Source organism: Petromyzon marinus, chromosome 69 (genome assembly GCF_048934315.1).
Source record: "Petromyzon marinus isolate PM22_M1 ecotype Great Lakes invasive population chromosome 69, UKy_Petmar_22M1.pri1.0, whole genome shotgun sequence".
NCBI lineage: Eukaryota > Metazoa > Chordata > Hyperoartia > Petromyzontiformes > Petromyzontidae > Petromyzon > Petromyzon marinus.
This window is the reverse complement of record NC_133735.1, coordinates 2267801-2287501: the sequence shown is the minus strand read 5'-3', so window position 1 is coordinate 2287501 and position 19701 is coordinate 2267801. Positions and strand designations below refer to the sequence as shown.

At 53.8% G+C, this 19701-nt stretch overlaps 2 protein-coding genes across 5 annotated transcripts in view; one reads left to right on the top strand and one right to left on the bottom strand.

The window, feature by feature from the left end:
• LOC116957067 (OXA1L mitochondrial inner membrane insertase) overlaps window positions 1-15074 on the top strand; it is a 31789-nt gene extending 16715 nt beyond the window's left edge. For all 3 annotated transcript variants that reach the window (XM_032978990.2, XM_032978988.2, XM_032978989.2), the window contains exons 7-10: window positions 3407-3511; window positions 7174-7333; window positions 8933-9013; window positions 12265-15074. In XM_032978990.2, the coding sequence (XP_032834881.2) occupies window positions 3407-3511; window positions 7174-7333; window positions 8933-9013; window positions 12265-12431 (513 nt within the window). In that variant the 3' untranslated portion in view covers window positions 12432-15074. The remainder of the gene's footprint in view (window positions 1-3406; window positions 3512-7173; window positions 7334-8932; window positions 9014-12264) is intronic.
• Window positions 15075-18748: 3674 nt separating this feature from the next.
• The window catches only part of CNDP2 (carnosine dipeptidase 2), a 49742-nt gene continuing 48789 nt past the window's right edge, over window positions 18749-19701 (bottom strand). For both annotated transcript variants that reach the window (XM_076054974.1, XM_076054973.1), the window contains exon 12: window positions 18749-19701. This exon is cut by the window's right edge and continues 1043 nt beyond it. The gene's annotated coding sequence lies outside the window, so the exon portion shown is untranslated.

Genomic DNA, 19701 nt, shown 5'->3' with positions numbered 1-19701 from the left:
GATCTCCTCCCCCTGTTCTACAGAGTGAGTGAGTGGAGTTTGTGTGATCTCCCCCTGTTCTACGGAGTGAGTGGAGTTTGTGTGATCTCCCCCTGTTCTACAGAGTGAGTGGAGTTTGTGTGATCTCCCCCTGTTCTACAGAGTGAGTGGAGTTTGTGTGATCTCCCCCTGTTCTACAGAGTGAGTGGAGTTTGTGTGATCTCCCCCTGTTCTACAGAGTGAGTGGAGTTTGTGTGATCTCTCCCCCTGTTCTACAGAGTGAGTGGAGTTTGTGTGATCTCCCCCTGTTCTACGAAGTGAGTGGAGTTTGTGTGATCTCCTCCCTTTGTTCTACAGAGTGAGTGGAGTTTGTGTGATCTCCCCTTGTTCTACAGAGTGAGTGGAGTTTGTGTGATCTCCCCCTGTTCTACAGAGTGAGTGAGTGGAGTTTGCGTGATCTCTCCCCCTGTTCTACAGAGTGATTGAGTGGAGTTTGTGTGATCTCCCCCTGTTCTACAGAGTGAGTGAGTGGAGTTTGCGTGATCTCCCCCTGTTCTACAGAGTGAGTGAGTGGAGTTTGTGTGATCTCCTCCCCCTGTTCTATAGAGTGAGTGAGTGGAGTTTGTGTGATCTCCCCCTGTTCTACAGAGTGAGTGGAGTTTGTGTGATCTCCTCCCCCTCTTCTACAGAGTGAGTGAGTGGAGTTTGTGTGATCTCATCCCCCTGTTCTACAGAGTGAGTGAGTGGAGTTTGTGTGATCTCCTCCCCCTGTTCTACAGAGTGAGTGAGTAGAGTTTGTGTGATCTCATCCCCCTGTTCTACAGAGTGAGTGAGTGGAGTTTGTGTGATCTCCTCCCCCTGTTCTACAGAGTGAGTGGAGTTTGTGTGATCTCCCCATGTTCTACAGTTTGAGTGAGTGGAGTTTGTGTGATCTCCCCCTGTTCTACAGAGTGAGTGAGTGGAGTTTGTGTGATCTCCCCCTGTTCTACAGAGTGAGTGAGTGGAGTTTGTGTGATCTCCCCCTGTTCTACAGAGTGAGTGAGTGGAGTTTGTGTGATCTCCCCCTGTTCTACAGAGTGAGTGAGTGAAGTTTGTGTGATCTCCCCCTGTCCTACAGAGCGAGTGAGTGGACTTTGTGTGATCTCCCCCTGTTCTACAGAGTGAGTGAGTGGAGTTTGTGTGATCTCCCCCTGTCCTACAGAGCGAGTGGAGTTTGTGTGATCTCCCCCTGTTCTGCAGAGTGAGTGAGTGGAGTTTGTGTGATCTCCCCCTGTTCTACAGAGTGAGTGAGTGAAGTTTGTGTGATCTCCCCCTGTTCTACAGAGTGAGTGAGTGGAGTTTGTGTGATCTCCCCCTGTCCTACAGAGCGAGTGAGTGGACTTTGTGTGATCTCCCCCTGTTCTATAGAGTGAGTGAGTGGAGTCTGTATGATCTCCCCCTGTTCTACAGAGTGAGTGAGTGGAGTGTGTGTGATCTCCCCCTGTCCTACAGAGTGAGTGGAGTTTGTGTGATCTCTCCCCCTGTTCTACAGAGTGAGTGGAGTTTGTGTGATCTCCCCCTGTTCTACAGAGTGAGTGAGTGGAGTTTGTGTGATCTCTCCCTGTTCTACAGAGTGAGTGAGTGGAGTTTGTGTGATCTCCCCCTGTCCTACAGAGCGAGTGAGTGGACTTTGTGTGATCTCCCCCTGTTCTATAGAGTGAGTGAGTGGAGTTTGTGTGATCTCCCCCTGTTCTACAGAGTGAGTGTAGTTTGTGTGATCTCCCCCTGTTCTACAGAGTGAGTGAGTGGAGTTTGTGTGTTCGCTCCCCCTGTTCTACAGAGTGAGTGGAGTTTGTGTGATCTCCCCCTGTCCTACAGAGCGAGTGAGTGGACTTTGTGTGATCTCCCCCTGTTCTATAGAGTGAGTGAGTGGAGTTTGCGTGATCTCCCCCTGTTCTACAGAGTGAGTGAGTGGAGTTTGTGTGAGCTCCCCCTGTTCTACAGAGTGAGTGAGTGGAGTTTGTGTGATCTCCCCCTGTTCTACAGAGTGAGTGAGTGGAGTTTGTGTGATCTCCCCCTGTTCTACAGAGTGAGTGGAGTTTGTGTGATCTCCTCCCCCTGTTCTACAGAGTGAGTGAGTGGAGTTTGTGTGATCTCCCCCTGTTCTACGGAGTGAGTGGAGTTTGTGTGATCTCCCCCTGTTCTACAGAGTGAGTGGAGTTTGTGTGATCTCCCCCTGTTCTACAGAGTGAGTGGAGTTTGTGTGATCTCTCCCCCTGTTCTACAGAGTGAGTGGAGTTTGTGTGATCTCCCCCTGTTCTACGAAGTGAGTGGAGTTTGTGTGATCTCCTCCCTTTGTTCTACAGAGTGAGTGGAGTTTGTGTGATCTCCCCCTGTTCTACAGAGTGAGTGGAGTTTGTGTGATCTACCCCTGTTCTACAGAGTGAGTGGAGTTTGTGTGATCTACCCCTGTTCTACAGAGTGAGTGGAGTCTGTGTGATCTCCCCCTGTTCTACAGAGTGAGTGGAGTTTGTGTGATCTCCCCCTGTTCTACAGAGTGAGTGGAGTTTGTGTGATCTCCCTCTGTCCTACAGAGTGAGTGGAATTTGTGTGATCTACCCCTTTTCTACAGAGTGAGTGAGTGGAGTTTGTGTGATCTCCCCCTGTTCTACAGAGTGAGTGAGTGGAGTTTGTGTGATCTCCCTCTGTTCTACAGAGTGAGTGGAGTTTGTGTGATCTCCCCCTGTCCTACAGAGTGAGTGGAGTTTGTGTGATCTCCCTCTGTCCTACAGAGTGAGTGGAGTTTGTGTGATCTCCCCCTGTTCTACAGAGTGAGTGAGTGGAGTTTGTGTGATCTCCCTCTGTTCTACAGAGTGAGTGGAGTTTGTGTGATCTCCCCCTGTCCTACAGAGTGAGTGGAGTTTGTGTGATCTCCCCCTGTTCTACAGAGTGAGTGGAGTTTGTGTGATCTCCCCCTGTTCTACAGAGTGAGTGGAGTTTGTGTGATCTCCCCCTGTCCTACAGAGTGAGTGGAGTTTGTGTGATCTCCCCCTGTTCTACAGAGTGAGTGAGTGGAGTTTGTGTGATCTCCCCCTGTCCTACAGAGTTAGTGGAGTTTGTGTGATCTCCCCCTGTTCTACAGAGTGAGTGAGTGGAGTCTGTGTGATCTCCCCCTGTCCTGCGTGGGGTTTCCTCCGCGTTTCTCCGGCTTCCCCTCCTCCCGTAGCTAAACCCCGGCACCCACAGTGGAACTTACTATAGGCCACAACCCACCCCACCCCCAACGCCAGCTACCTCAACGGTGACATGTCTGCCCTCCCCGCTGCTGCGACGCGGCCGTCCGGGGGAAAATCTGGCAGGAGACTTTCGGTGAGGCTGCCCCTGGGACTTGACGTGGAGTAATTTAGCCCTGCGTCCTCTCTGCTCTCTCATCTCTCTCTCTCTCCAGCTGGGAGCTGAGACAGGAGTGGACAACCCCAACTACAAGGCCATGAAGAACGTGTTCCGCATCGTCCCCATCGTCATCCTGCCGCTCGTCGCTTCCTTCCCCACCGTGAGAGTCGGGACGCGGACGTCACAGCCGACACGCAGCCACAACGCACACACAACCACAACCATCACACACACACACAGCCATCACACACACACAACCATCACACACACACACACAACTATCACACACACACAACCATAACACACAGACACAACCATCACACACACACAACCATCACACACACAACCATCACACACACACAACCACAACACACACAAGCATCACACTCACACACACACAACCATCACACACACACAACCACAACACACAGACACAACCATCACACACACACACACACAACCATCACACACACACACAACCACAACACACACACAAGCATCACACTCACACACACACACAACCATCACACACACACAACCACAACACACAGACACAACCATCACACACACACACAACCACCACACACACACAACCACAACACACAGACACAACCATCACACACACACACAACCATCACACACACAAGCACAACGCACACACACAACCATCACACACACACACACACAAGCATCACACTCACACACACACACAACCATCACACACACACACAACCATCACACACACACAACTATCACACACACACAGCCATCGCACACACACAACCATCACACACAACCATCACACACACAACTAACATGCAGCCACAACACACACACAGCCATCACACACACACAACCATCACACACACGCACACACACACAACCATCACACACAACCACAACGCACACACACAACCATCACACACACACACAACCATCACACACACACACAACCACCACACACACACAACCAACACGCAGCCACAACGCACACAACCACAACACACACACACACACGCAACCATCACACACACACACAACCATCACACACACACACAACCATCACACAAACACACAACCATCACACACACACAACAACCACACACACACAACCATCACACACAACCATCACACACACACACCCATCACACACACAACCACAGTGCACACACACAACCATCACACACACACAACCATCACACACACACAACCATCACACACGCAACCACAATGCACACACACACACAACCATCACACACAACCATCACACACACACAACCGCCACAACGCGCGCACACACACACAACCATCTCACACACACACACAACCATCACACACACACACAACCATCACACACACCCACAACCATCACACACACACAACCATCACACACAACCATCACACACAACCATCACACACACACAACCAACACGCAACCACAACACACCCACAACCATCACACACACACACAACCATCACACACACACACAACCATCACACACACACAACAACCATCACACACACGCACACACAACAACCACACACAACAATCACACACACACAACCATCACACACACACAACCATCACACACACACAACTATCACACACACAACCATCACACACACACACAACCATCACACACACACACAACCATCACACACGCAGCCACAACGCACACACAACCATCACGCACACACACAACCACCACACACACACAACCATCACACACACACACACACAACCAACACGCAACCACAACACACACACACACAACCATCACACATACACACATCCATCACACACACACAACCAACACACACACAACCATCACACACACACACAAAACCATCACACACAACCACCACACACACAACCACCACACACACAACCATCACACACACAACCATCACACACACAACAACCACAACCACCACACACACAACCACCACACACAACCATCACACACAACCACCACACACAACCATCACACACAACCACCACACACAACCACCACACACACAACCATCACACACACAACCACCACACACACAACCATCACACACACAACCATCACACACAACCATCACACACACAACCATCACACACACAACCATCACACACACAACCACCACACACAACCATCACACACACAACAACCACAACCACCACACACACAACCACTACACACACACACACAACCACTACACACACAACCATCACACACACAACAACCACAATCACCGCACACACACACACAACCATCGCACATACACAGCCAACACGCAACCACAACGCAGACACACAACCATCACACACAAAACCATCACACACACAACCACCACACACAACCACAACACACACATCCATCACACACACAGCCACCAAAACCACCACACACACACGGCCACCATCACACCAAATCCCCGCAATCGCAACCACCCGCACGCATTTTTACAACCACGACCGCACACAGCCACACGTGGAGACAGTATTCCGCTAATGGCTGACACATGCGTGCGTGTTGCGTGTGTTGCGTGTGTGTGGTGCGTGTGTGTTGTGTGTGCGTGTGTGCGTGTGTTGTGTGTTGTGTTGCGTGTGTGCATGTTGCACGCGTGTGTGTGTGTGTGTGTGGTGTTCCGTGTGGCAAAACAACCGCCCATCCTCCTCGGTAGTTGCCGATCCGTCGCGCTGCGGTGGCTGTGAGCACAATAATATTAATATATTCTCTCTTTCACTCCAGCGATGTCCTACCAGACAGTCTCGCCCCCTTCACCTGATGAAGGCCGCTTGTGTTGTGGCCGAAACGTCGTGAGAATATTATTGTGTTATTTTATTTTATCAATTTATTATTTTATTACCATTCTACGTGACTTTACCGAAAGAACCAAAGAAGATGAATCCTTGCAGTCACGAAAGCTTTAAATCGAAAATTATTATTATTCTTCTTAAATTAAATTTTCCCCTTCTCCTGTAATGCCCCCTCTCCATTTCCCCGTTAGATGGCGCACTTTGACCGGGAGTTACGACATTGTTTGTTGTGCCGTTCGTGTCCGTGCAGTTTGTTAAATTGCCTCGCAAACAAATACTTTGCTACCCGTTGAGGGCCAAATTCCTTTTGCGTAATGATTTTTACACGTCGCTGATATATTTGGTTCACGCAAACGCTCCCACCCGGTCTGTCGAATTTCAGAACCCACCGTGGCACGCGACTCCAAAGCATTTGCCCGCCCCTGGGCTATTACTGCTCCTGTGGCCCTCCGGCCAGCGGGGCCTAGGGGAGTCACGACCCTGACCTCACCGAGCTCCACGGCCCCCCTTAGAAGGACTATCGGGTGCTTGGGGCTCCGGGGCCCCTATCCCCTCGGGTGGCTTCTGGTTTCTTCGGCTTCGAGGCCAACTCCCCAAGCCGCTCCGGGGTCCGGCGGTCACCCCCGGCCACGCCCACACCATCCGGAACCTCCTTCTCGAGGCACCTGGATTGTTGCGTAATCCCCCCCCCCCTCCACCACCACCACCCCAAGTCCTACCGCTATTGCCCCCTGTTGGGCCCAACAATTACCCCAGCCACCACGTGCAGGGGAGGGCGGGGGTGCTGGAGAATTTGGCGAGCAAGGGAGCGACCGTGACGTCGTGTTCTCGCCTCAGTGATCTTTCCCGCGTGCCTTGGACCTGACCGTAAAGAACCCCCCCCCCACCCCGCGGGGAGAGAGAGTGTGTGGCTTCCCTGCAGCGACGGAAGACTCGGGGCAGGGGGGAGTCTGTCGCAGACCTACGCGTGGGATCCCCTGTGCCTTCCGTGTCTCTCTCTCTCTGTCTGGCAGGCGGTGTTCACCTACTGGCTAACGTCAAATGTGGTGTCGCTGATGCAAGTGTCGGTGCTTCGAGTGGGCTCGGTCCGCCGGATCCTGGGAATTCCGGAGCGCGTGCGGCACGCGGCGGGAGCCATGCCCAGCCAGGGCTTCATCTCCACCGTTAAGAAGAGTGAGCACGTGTGTGTGTGTAGTGGTGTGTGTGTGTAGTAGTGTGTGTAGTGTGTGTGTAGTAGTGTGTGTAGTGTGTAGTAGTGTGTGTAGTAGTGGTGTGTGTGTGTGTGTAGTGTAGTAGTGTGTGGTGTGTGTAGTGTAGTGTGTAGTAGTGTGTGTGTAGTGTGTGTAGTAGTGTGTGTAGTGTGTGTTGTTTAGTAGTGTGTAGTACTGTGTGTAGTGTGTGTGTGTAGTGTGTGTAGTACTGTGTAGTGTGTGTAGTGTGTGTAGTGTGTAGTGTGTGTAATGTGTGTAGTGTGTAGTGTGTGTAATGTGTGTAGTGTGTGTAGTGTGTGTGTAGTGTGTGTAGTGTGTAGTGTGTGTAATGTGTGTAGTGTGTGTAATGTGTGTAGTGTGTGTAGTGTGTGTAATGTGTGTAGTGTGTGTGTAGTGTGTGTAGTGTGTAGTGTGTGTAATGTGTGTAGTGTGTGTAATGTGTGTAGTGTGTGTAGTAGTGTGTGTAGTGTAGTGTGTAGTGTGTGTTGTTTAGTAGTGTGTAGTGTGTGTAGTGTGTGTGTAGTAGTGTGTGTAGTGTGTGTAGTAGTGTGTAGTACTGTGTGTAGTGTGTGTGTAGTGTGTAGTAGTGTGTGTGTGTGTGTAGTAGTGTGTGTGTGTAGTAGTGTGTGTAGTGTGTGTGTAGTGTGTGTGTGTAGTGTGTGTAGTGTGTGTGTAGTGTGTGTAGTAGTGTGTGTAGTGTGTGTGTGTGTGGTGTGTGTGTAGTGTGTGTAGTGTGTGTGTAGTGTGTGTGTAGTAGTGTGTGTAGTGTGTGTGTGTAGTGTGTGTGTGTGTAGCGTGTGTGTGTGTAGCAAGTGTGTGTAGCATGTGTGTAGTGTGTGTAGCAAGTGTGTGTGTAGCAAGTGTGTGTGTGTAGCGTGTGTGGCGTGTGTGTAGTGTGAGTGTGTGTAGTGAGTGTGTGTGTAGCGTCTGTGTAGTGTGAGTGTGTAGCGTCTGTGTAGTGTGAGTGTGTAGCGTGTGTGTTGTGGGTGTGTGTGTGGCGTATGTGTAGTGTGTGTGTGTAGTAGTGGGTAGCGTGTGTGTAGTGTGGGTGTAGTGTGTGTGTGGTGCAGTGTGTGTGTGTAGTGTATGTGTAGCAAGTGTGTGAGTCTGTGTCTCTGTGATGTGTCTACGGCCTCTGTGTCTATGTGATATGTCTACGGGTCTCTGTGTTAGTCTGTGTCTGTGTGATGTGTCTATGGGTCTCTGTGTGAGTCTGTGTCTGTGTGATGAGTCTATGGGTCTCTGTGCGAGTCTGTGTCTGTGTGATGTGTCTATGGGTCTCTGTGTGAGTCTGTGTCTGTGTGATGAGTCTAAGGGTCTTTGTGTGAGTCTGTGTCTGTGTGATGAGTCTATGGGTCGCTGTGTGAGTCTATGGGTCTCTGTGTGAGTCTATGGGTCTCTGTGTGAGTCTACGGGTCTCTGTGTGAGTCTACGGGTCTCTGTGTGAGTCTATGGGTCTCTGTGTGAGTCTACGGGTCTCTGTGTGAGTCTACGGGTCTCTGTGTGAGTCTATGGGTCTCTGTGTGAGTCTACGGGTCTCTGTGTGAGTGTGTTTGCGCAGATTGGAATGATTCTAAGGAAGCTCACCGCCTCAAGGAGCGTGAGAGATACATCAAGCACCGGCTCGATATCGCCGCCAAGGGTCGGTACCTCCCCCCCCTCCCTCCCCTCCCCTCCCTCCCATTCACTCCCCCCTCCCTCCCCCCCCTCCCTCCCATTCACTCCCTCCCCCTCCCCTCCCTCCACTCCATCCCTTCCCCTCCATCCCTTCTCCCCCTCCCCCCTCCCTCCCCTCCCTCCCTCCCATTCACTCCCTCCCTCCCCCTCCCCTCCCTCCCTCCCCCTCCCTCCCCTCCCCCCCCCCACCCCCCCGCTCACTCACACGAGCCTCACACGGGCCAAGCCACCCACTCCCCAGGTGGTCCCCCGCGTCACAGTCCTGGCTTCTGATTGGCTTAGAGCTCAGGCGCTGCGTGCGGGGAAGCGGACATCGCGGAGCTACCTCCGAGATCCCCTTGCTCAGGCGATGGAGCGGCCCTGGCCCTCCCCTAGGTCGACTCGGCCTCAAATGAGTAACCTCGTGCGGTAAACATCGCCACCGGGGAGACAAAGGCGGCCGGGCGTGGTGCTGGCCACCCACCCACCTCTTGTACCACCGTGCCGGCCTTGCCCCAACAGTCTGTTTGTCTGTGTCTCTGAGTGTGTGTGTGTGAATGTGAGTGAGTGTGTGTGTGAGTGTGTGTGAATGTGTAAATGTGTGTGAATGTGAGTGAGTGTGTGTGAATGTGTGTGTGTGTATGCCGGCCTTCGTAGGTGCTGCTACTCGCTAACAGCACTTGCCCCTACAGTCTGTCAAGGCTACACGGGATGGGGGGGGTCTTTGTCTGTGTCTCTGAGTGTGTGTGAGTGTGTGTGTGTGTGAATGTGTATGAATGTGTGTGTGTGAGTGTGAGTGAGTGTGTGAGTGTGTGTGAATGTGTGTGAGTGTGTGTGAATGTGTGTGAGTGTGTGTGAATGTGTGAGTGTGTGTGAATGTGTGTGTGTGAATGTGTGTGTGAGTGTGAATGTGTGTGTGTGAGTGTGAATGTGTGTGTGTGAGTGTGTGTGAATGTGTGTGAATGTGTATGAATGTGAGTGTGAGTGAGTGTATGTGAGTGTGAATGTGTGTGTGAACGTGTGAGTGAACGTGAGTGTTTGTGTGAGTGAATGTGAGTGTGAATGTGTGTGAATGTGTGTGTGTGAATGTGAGTGTTTGTGTGAGTGAATGTGAGTGTGAATGTGTGTGTGAGTGTGTGTGAATGTGTGTGTGTGTGAATGTGATGGGGAGCGATAGTGTAGCGGTTAGCGCGCTGCGCTATGAACCTGGCGACCCGGGTTCGATTCCCGCTCACGGCCAACACCAGTGACGATTATCTGAACCGGTCCCGGGCCTCCCCTAGGTCGACTCAGCCTCAAATGAGTACCTGGTGCGGTGTGTAAACATTGCCACTGGGGAGACAAAGGCGGTCGGGCGTGGTGCTGGCCACCCACCCCCTCGTGTACCGTTCCGGCCTTCATAGGTGCTCGCTAACAGCACTTGCCCCTACAGTCTGTTAAGGCTATATGGGGGATCTTTGTCTCTTTGTGTGAATGTGAGTGTTTGTGTGAGTGAATGTGAGTGTGAATGTGTTTGTGAATGTGTGTGAATGTGTGTGTGAGTGAATGTGAGTGTGAATGTGTTTGTGAATGTGTGTGTGAGTGAATGTGAGTGTGAATGTGTGTGAATGTGTATGAATGTGTGTGTGAATGTAAGTGTTTGTGTGAGTGAATGTGAGTGTGAATGTGTTTGTGAATGTGTGTGAATGTGTGTGTGAGTGAATGTGAGTGTGAATGTGTTTGTGAATGTGTGTGAATGTGTGTGTGTGTGAATGTGAGTGTGTGTGAGTGCGTGCTGCTTTATTGACCTGGTCAAGTCCTATGATACCATCAGTAGGCCTGGGCTCTGGGTTGTTCTTCGTGCTTTCGGAGTCCCTGACCCTCTGCTCACCATCATTAAGGACCTTCATGATGGTGAGGCTTTCAATAGCTGTACCGGGGGAATCTCCATATGGTACAGATATAATGGGAGACTGATCGATGCCCGGGTGCGGTCAAGGGATGGCTCCCTATTGCTCAACCACGTTATGTTGCTGATGATTTGGTAATAGCTGCTCATTCAGAGGAGGAGTTGGAGACGCTGCTGCTGAGACTGGAGCGTGCCACTAAGAGATGGGGCCTTACCATCAGCCCCACCAAAACTAAGCACCTGCCTGGGTATTTTGTACCATCGGACACTCCACCCCCACAACTCCCAATCGGTGATGGGGCAGTTGTGGAGAGAGTGGAGAGTTTCCCATACCTGGGCAGTGTGCTTATGACTGGCTCCAGTTTAACAGCAGAGCTCTCACTCCGAATCAGTCGAGCGGCAATATCTTTTCATCGGTTGCGTAACGCTGTGTGGAAGCTACCTGGTCTGTCGCTCCGCACTAAGCTTCAGGTCTTCTCAGCCATGGTCATTCCCTCCCTTCTCTACGCTTGTGAAACGTGGACCCCCTTAATGGAGCATCTTCGCCGGTTGGAAACATTTAGGCTGGCCTGCCTACGATCCATCCTGGGTTTAACCAGACTGCATTGTGTGAGGAGCTCAGAAATCCTTGAAAGATCTGGGCAAGGTCCCATCGGTGAGCTCCTCCTACGGGCAAGGCTGCGATGGCTGGGTCATGTAGCCCGCATGCCCAGCCACCGCATGCCGAAACAGCTTTTGTTTGGCCGGATTGAGGGGGCTAAGCGGGCGCGGCACGGGCTAGAGAAGAGATGGAGTGATGTGGCACAGGAGGACGTGGAGCTGAGTGGACTTGCCGATGACTGGTACCAGCGGTGTCAAGATCGGCCTCTGTGGAGGAGGCTCGTGAAGGACGCTACTGGGCAGTTGGAGGCAGTCGCCCTCCAACAACAACGGAGGGCGGAGGAGCGACGCTCACAACAACGAGCGGAGCGCCGGTTGGCGCAGTAGGGGGCACAGGTGGTGCATCAGCCAGTCATCTCAGTCAGTCGACCCGTGGCACCTGCTGGGTCTGCCCCGTGACCTCCTGCCAGCGGGCGTTCGACACTTCACGTGGCCTCAAGGTGCACATGGCCTGGCACAAGCGTCGTGGTGATGTCACCGCCACTTAGTGGCGAACGGCGGTTGTTGTTGTGTGTGTGTGAGTGTAGCTGTGAGTGTGCGAGCGTTCGCTAGCCGAGGTGGCCGGGTGGGAGTGGTTCCGGCCACACCACCACACGCACGGCAATCTTGTTCGAGGCTATACAGCCGGGCGGGGGAGCACCTTTGTCTTTGTCCTGACACCCCCCCCCTGCCCTCCCCCATTGGTGCAGCTCCGCTCAGACAGACGTTCTCCCAGAATCCCCTGCAGCAGCAGCAGCAGCAGGGGGCAGCTCCGGTACCGGGGGTGGCGGTGGCGGGCAAACGCAGCGAGGTGACGGGGAGTGCCAACAAGGGGAGACCTGGGGGCTCCAGACCATGGGGGGACAGCCTAGGCTAGCGAACACTCAGACACACACACACACATTCATACACACATTCATACACACACTCACACACACACACATTCATACACACACTCATACACACTCACACACTCATACACACATTCATACACACACACACTCATACACTCAGACACACACACACACATTCATACACACACTCACACACACATTCACACTCACACACACACATTCATACACTCACTCATACACACACTCACACCCACACACTCATACACACATTCATACACACACACATTCATACACACATTCATACACACACTCACACACACATTCATACACACACTCATACACACACTCACACACACATTCATACACACACTCATACACCCACACTCATACACCCACACATTCATACACACACTCATACACCCACATATTCATACACACACTCACACACATACTCACACACACACATTCATACACACACTCATACACATTCATACACACCCACACACACTCATACACTCATACACACATTCATACACACCCACACACACTCACTCATACACACACTCACTCATACACACACTCACTCATACACACACTCATACACACACATTCACTCACACACACACATTCACTCACACACACATTCACTCACACACACATTCACTCACACACATTCACTCACACACCCACACACTCACTCATACACACACACAATCACACAGAGACCCAGACTTACCACCAAAGACCCATAGACTCACCACACAGAGACCCATAGACTCACCACACAAAGACCCGTAGACTCACCACACAGAGACCCACAGACTCAACACACAGAGACCCATAGACTCACCACACAGAGACCCACAGACTCAACACACAGAGACCCATAGACTCACCACACAGAGACCCGTAGACTCATCACACAGAGACCCACAGACTCATCACACAGAGACCCATAGACTCACCACACAGACCCATAGACTCACCACACAGAGACCCATAGACTCATCACACAGAGACCCATAGACTCATCACACAGAGACCCATAGACTCACCACACAGAGACCCATAGACTCACCACACAGAGAACCACAGACTCACCACACAGAGACCCATAGACTCACCACACAGACCCATAGACTCACCACACAGAGACCCATAGACTCATCACGCAGAGTCCCATAGACTCATCACACAGAGACCCATAGACTCACCACACAGACCCATAGACTCACCACACAGAGACCCATAGACTCATCACACAGAGACCCATAGACTCATCACACAGAGACCCATAGACTCATCACACAGAGACCCATAGACTCACCACACAGAGACCCACAGACTCATCACACAGAGACCCACATACTCATCACACAGAGACACACAGACTCACCACACAGAGACACATAGACTCACCACACAGAGACCCATAGACTCACCACACAGAGACCCACAGACTCACCACACAGAGAACCATAGACTCATCACACAGAGACCCATAGACTCATCACACAGAGACCCATAGACTCACCACACAGAGACCCACAGACTCACCACACAGAGAACCATAGACTCATCACACAGAGACCCATAGACTCACCACACAGAGACCCACAGACTCACCACACAGAGACACACAGACTCACCACACAGAGACCCACAGACAACACACAGACACATAGACTCACCACACAGAGACCCACAGACTCACCACACAGAGACCCACAGACTCACCACACAGAGACCCACAGACTCACCACACAGAGACCCACAGACTCACCACACAGACACATAGACTCACCACACAGAGACCCATAGACTCACCACACAGACACATAGACTCACCACACAGAGACACATAGACTCACCACACAGAGACCCATAGACTCACCACACAGAGACACACAGACTCACCACACAGACCCATAGACTCACCACACAGACACACAGACTCACCACACAGAGACCCACAGACTCACCACACAGACACATAGACTCACCACACAGAGACCCATAGACTCATCACACAGAGACCCATAGACTCACCACACAGAGACCCATAGACTCACCACACAGACACATAGACTCACCACACAGAGACCCACAGACTCATCACACAGACACATAGACTCACCACACAGAGACCCACAGACAACACACAGACACATAGACTCACCACACAGAGACCCACAGACTCACCACACAGAGACCCACAGACTCACCACACAGAGACCCACAGACTCATCACACAGACACATAGACTCACCACACAGAGAACCACAGACTCACCACACAGAGACACAGACTCACCACACAGAGACCCACAGATTCACCACACAGACACATAGACTCACCACACAGAGACCCACAGACTCACCACACAGACACATAGACTCACCACACAGAGAACCACAGACTCACCACACAGACTCACCACACAGAGACCCACAGACTCACCACACAGAGACACACAGACTCACCACACAGAGACACACAGACTCACCACACAGACACATAGACTCACTACACACAGACACATAGACTCACCACACAGACACATAGACCTCTACTCATTCGCGTGGAGAAGACGTGAAGTGGTGAGCAGTCGGTCCACGTCCGTGTTTTGTCTCTCTTTGTACAATAAAGGTTATTTAAAGACAGAATCTTTGTCACTGTCCATAGAGGGCGTGGTGGTGGTGGTGGTGAGCGGTGGTGGTGAGTGCTGGTGGTGAGTGATGGTGCTGGTGGTGGTGAGTGGTGGTGGTGAGTGGTGAGTGATGGTGGTGAGTGATGGTGGTGAGTGGTGGTTGGTGGTGGTGAGTGGTGGTGAGTGGTGTTGGTGGTGGTGTTGGGTGGTGGTGGTGAGTGCTGGTGGTGAGTGAGTGCTGGTGAGTGCTGGTGAGTGAGTGCTGGTGGTGAGTGCTGGTCGTGAGTGCTGGTGTTTGTGAGTGCCACCACCGACAACAGCTGCCGGCCGTATTGCCACCAACCCACCCAGCCAGCCCCCCTCAGCTCGCAATCTCCATCACCGTGGCCCCCTAGGAGCCCACCAGCCCCCCCCCCCGACCCCAACACCGCCAGGCGGGTGTCGAAGAAGAGCCCCCTCGATCGTGGGCGTCCATGCCAGCCCTTGCGACCGAAGCCGGCCTCGATCAGGCCCGAGGTCAACCGTCGCTTGCGTTGCGATCTGAACGTCGCGATGCGCTAACTTTCTATCCGCGTGACCTTGCCGAAAGAATCGAGGGGTAATATTATTCGTCCTCTGAACGTTTCTGCGTGGGATTCGGCTGGTGGGGGTGTGTGTGTGTGTAAAAACTACTACACGTGCGTACGGGGAGCGGGGGTAAAGGGGGTCAAGTTTCGACAAATCTTCGCGTAGCTGCTCGATGGATGGGCTCCCTCGGTGAGCTGCAATGCAGGTCTGAGGCCGCGCTGCTGACATCGCGTCCATCGGCTTCTTCGTTGGATGAGGCGGAGCCGAGAGTTGAGTTTATCATTATTAATTTTTTAATGTTGCACCGGCGGAGATGGCCGGTGTCGGAACGATTACCTCGCGGGGGATTCGTTCCGACGCCGGCGGTTGCCATAGCTGGGCGATGATCTGCGTCGTGAGATCGTGCCCAGCTCGCCGTCGCGAGTTGACGAGCACGCGGGCCATTTCCCATCCTCTGCGTGGCCCTCGTTTGAGAAGCCGCTAAAGTCTGCGGATGCCCACGGCGCTGGAGCCGGGGAGGCCGCCAGTTCCCGGCGATAAAAATGCCCCGTGGGCCTTACGGAGTTGGGGTTTGTGGGGTTTGGGGGGGTTTGTGGGGTTTGGGGGGGTGTTTCCGGCTGCCCACGTGGGCCGATCGCAGTTTGGAGGCGTACTCGAGAAGGGCCTAGGCGGCGGCGACGACTGCACGAGACGAGGTCACGTCGCTTTTCGCGAGGTCCAGCGGGCACAGGGGCTTGGCAGAGGTGGGCGGGGGGGGGGGGCGCCTTCGTGTGCGCCGCGGCGAATGGGCGCACCGCCTTGGGCGTGCCTCCGCTGAGACGTCGGTGTCGCCCGGGGTCATTCGCAGGGTGACATTTCCCGCAGGGCTCACCTTGGCTTTCACGGCCTAAGGGCGACCGGCTACCCAAGTGCGGTGCCCGTAGACGGGGGCCCACCTGCGGGCGGTACCTCGTACCGCCAGGGGGAAGGGCTGCAGTGGCAGCCCGAGAGGGGAGGGGCTGCTGGGGGCTCAGGATCCCCAGACAGCTAAGCCTCTCGGCGCCCCCAATGGGGGGTGGGGGGGGGGCTGCGGGGGTTCTGGGACCCCCCACGCAACCCCACCCCTCGATGGGCAAGAGGCATATAAGGGCACCGTCCCAGCCGGTCTGAGCCAGTCGCAGATAGAAGCCAGAAGAGCAGCCAGCTTAGGACCCTGAGACCCCCCTAGCCCCGCTGCCCTTGTAAGGGCAGCGGGTCGCTGTGCGGGACGGTGGTGGGACTCCGGGACTCCCAGTCCGCCGCCCTTGTAAGGGCAGCGGGGCTAGGGGGGCCGGTGGTGAGACTCTGGGACTCACGGTACGACGCCCTTGTAAGGGCAGCGGGGCTAGGGGGGCCGGTGGTGAGACTCCGGGACTCCCGGTACGACGCCCTTGTAAGGGCAGCGGGGCTAGGGGGGCCGGTGGTGAGACTCCGGGACTCCCGGTCCGACGCCCTTGTAAGGGCAGCGGGGCTAGGGGGGCCGGTGGTGAAACTCCGGGACTCCCGGTCCGACGCCCTTGTAAGGGCAGCGGGGCTAGGGGGGCCGGTGGTGAGACTCTGGGACTCCCGGTCCGACGCCCTTGTAAGGGCAGCGGGGCTAGGGGGGCCGGTGGTGAGACTCCGGGACTCCCGGTCCGACGCCCTTGTAAGGGCAACGTCCGAGGAAGCCAGTGGTCTGGACCCGCACCTTGGCTGGGCCGGGTCAGGGGTAGCCTCCCCTAGGTTAAGCGTAGCCGGAGGACCCTTAGAGCGTAGCCGGTGTCAGGCACGCCAAGAAGTGGGCTGTGTCCTTAGTCAGTATGAGTGTTGGCGTGGTGCGTTGCAATAAAGGAGTTGCCTCTACAAAGTGTCTCCGGAAACCATTACGCAAGCAAGCCGGGGTGAGAGCCATCGGCGTCGCCTGGTCACTCACAGGGTGACATTCCAACAGGGCTCACGTTGGCCTTTGCGGCCCAAGGGCAACCGGCCGGGCCAAGCAAGTCGGGGAGAGCCATCAGGAGGACCACCGACCACGGTGGTTTCATCAGCACCATGCCAACGTAGCTCCTGGAGGCCCATAATACCGATGCTGTGCCCTCTCTCACCGCCCCGTTGCTTAGAAGGATCCACGCTTTTCCCCTTTCAACGTGACCCCTCTCCGCCAGTGTCGCCTCTAACAGACTGTAGGGGGCAAGAGCTGTTAGCGAGCAGCACCCTGTGAAGACCGGAGCAGTGGCACACGAAGCGGTGGGTGGCCGGTAACACGCCACCTTTGTCTCCCCCAGTGGCGATGTTTACACACCGCACCAGGTACTCATTTGAGGCTGAGTGGACCTAGGGGAGGCCCGGGACCGGTTCAGATGATCGTCACTGGGTGGTGTTGGCCGTGAGCGGGAATTGAACTCGGGTCGCAGGGTTCACAGTGCAGCGTAGCGCTAACCGCTGCACTACCGCTCCCCACTACATGCACACACACACCGCACACACATACACATACATACGCACACACATACACACACACAACCGCTCCCCACACACACACAACAACCGCCATTCACCACTAAGTGGCGGTGACATCACCACGACGCTTGTGCCAGGCCACGTGCACCCTGAGGCCACGTGAAGTGTCGAACGCCCGCGGGCAGGAGGTCACGGGGCAGACCCAGCAGGTGCCACGGGTCGACTGACTGAGATGACTGGCTGGTGCACCACCTGTGCCCCCTACTGTGCCAACCTGCTGTGCTTTAGCCACCCGGCGCTCCGCTCGTTGTTGTGAGCGTCGCTCCTCCGCCCTCCGTTGTTGGAGGGCGACTGCCTCGAACTGCCCAGTAGCGTCCTTCACGAGCCTCTTCCACAGAGGCCGATATTGACACCGCTGGTACCGGTCATCAGCAAGTCCACTCAGCTCCACGTCCTCCTGTACCACATCACTCCATCTCTTCTCTAGCCCGTGCCGCGCCCGCTTAGCCCCCTAAATCCGGCCGAACAAAATCTGTTTCGGCATGCGGTGGCTGGGCATGCGGGCTACATGACCCAGCCAACGCAGCCTCGCCCGCCGGAGGAGCTCACCGATGGGACCTTGCCCAGATCCACACACACACAAACACAGAGAGAGAGAGACGTCGGTGAAAATCAATGTCACCTATAATCATTCTGCGAGCCAAATCAATCAAGCGTGGAAAACCACGGCGCCAAAAAAACCGAAGAGACCATGACCCACGAAGAGCGGAGAGGGTCACCGGTGAAGCGGAGATCCAACCCCGGCCGACACCCAGCGAGGCGGCCCGGAGAGACTACAGCGGCCGTGGCATCGGCACCGCCTGACCCCCGCCTGACCCCCGCCTGACCCCCGCGTGACCCCCGCCTGACCCCCGCCTGACCCCGGCCCGACACGGGCCGACCATTGATGGGTTGATTACCCACAAGCCCTTGCGATGACACCACCCGTTGATTATGTTCACGTGATTATTATGATTGTGGTGATGGTGATGATGATGATGATTGCAATGACGACGACGACGATTATGATTGATTGCGATGGTGATTACAATTGCGATGATGGATATGTTGATGTCCATTGGGACGATTGAGATGACTGCTATGAATGTGATTTTGATGGTTCATCATTAGACCTCCTTTGCCAGTACCAAAATGTAATAATAGGGTTTTTACCCCTTTTTTCCGGCAATTAAAACTGAATCCTTTTTTCCGGCAGGAATCACGTGTGCATTAACCACAATACTTGTGGTCTAATGATGTTACAGATGCTTAACCCAAGCCCTCATTACTCTGATAGTGGCATTGTCTTTGAGCTGTGTAACGCCTTTTGGGGTCCTCTGGTCTAGCACCGTTTGAGACGAGGCTCAAAAGAAAGCCGTCTCTTAGTGTGGACCAATCAGATTCTAGGACAATGCATCATCATATTATCAGTGTTTTTTTTGTTTGCATTTTGACCACAAGCATTGTGGTTTATGCAGACATGATATTACGTGATTTTGATGATCATGATTATGATGATTGTGATGATGATAAGTATGATGATTGTGATGATTATGATGATTGCACTCCCAACGAACACG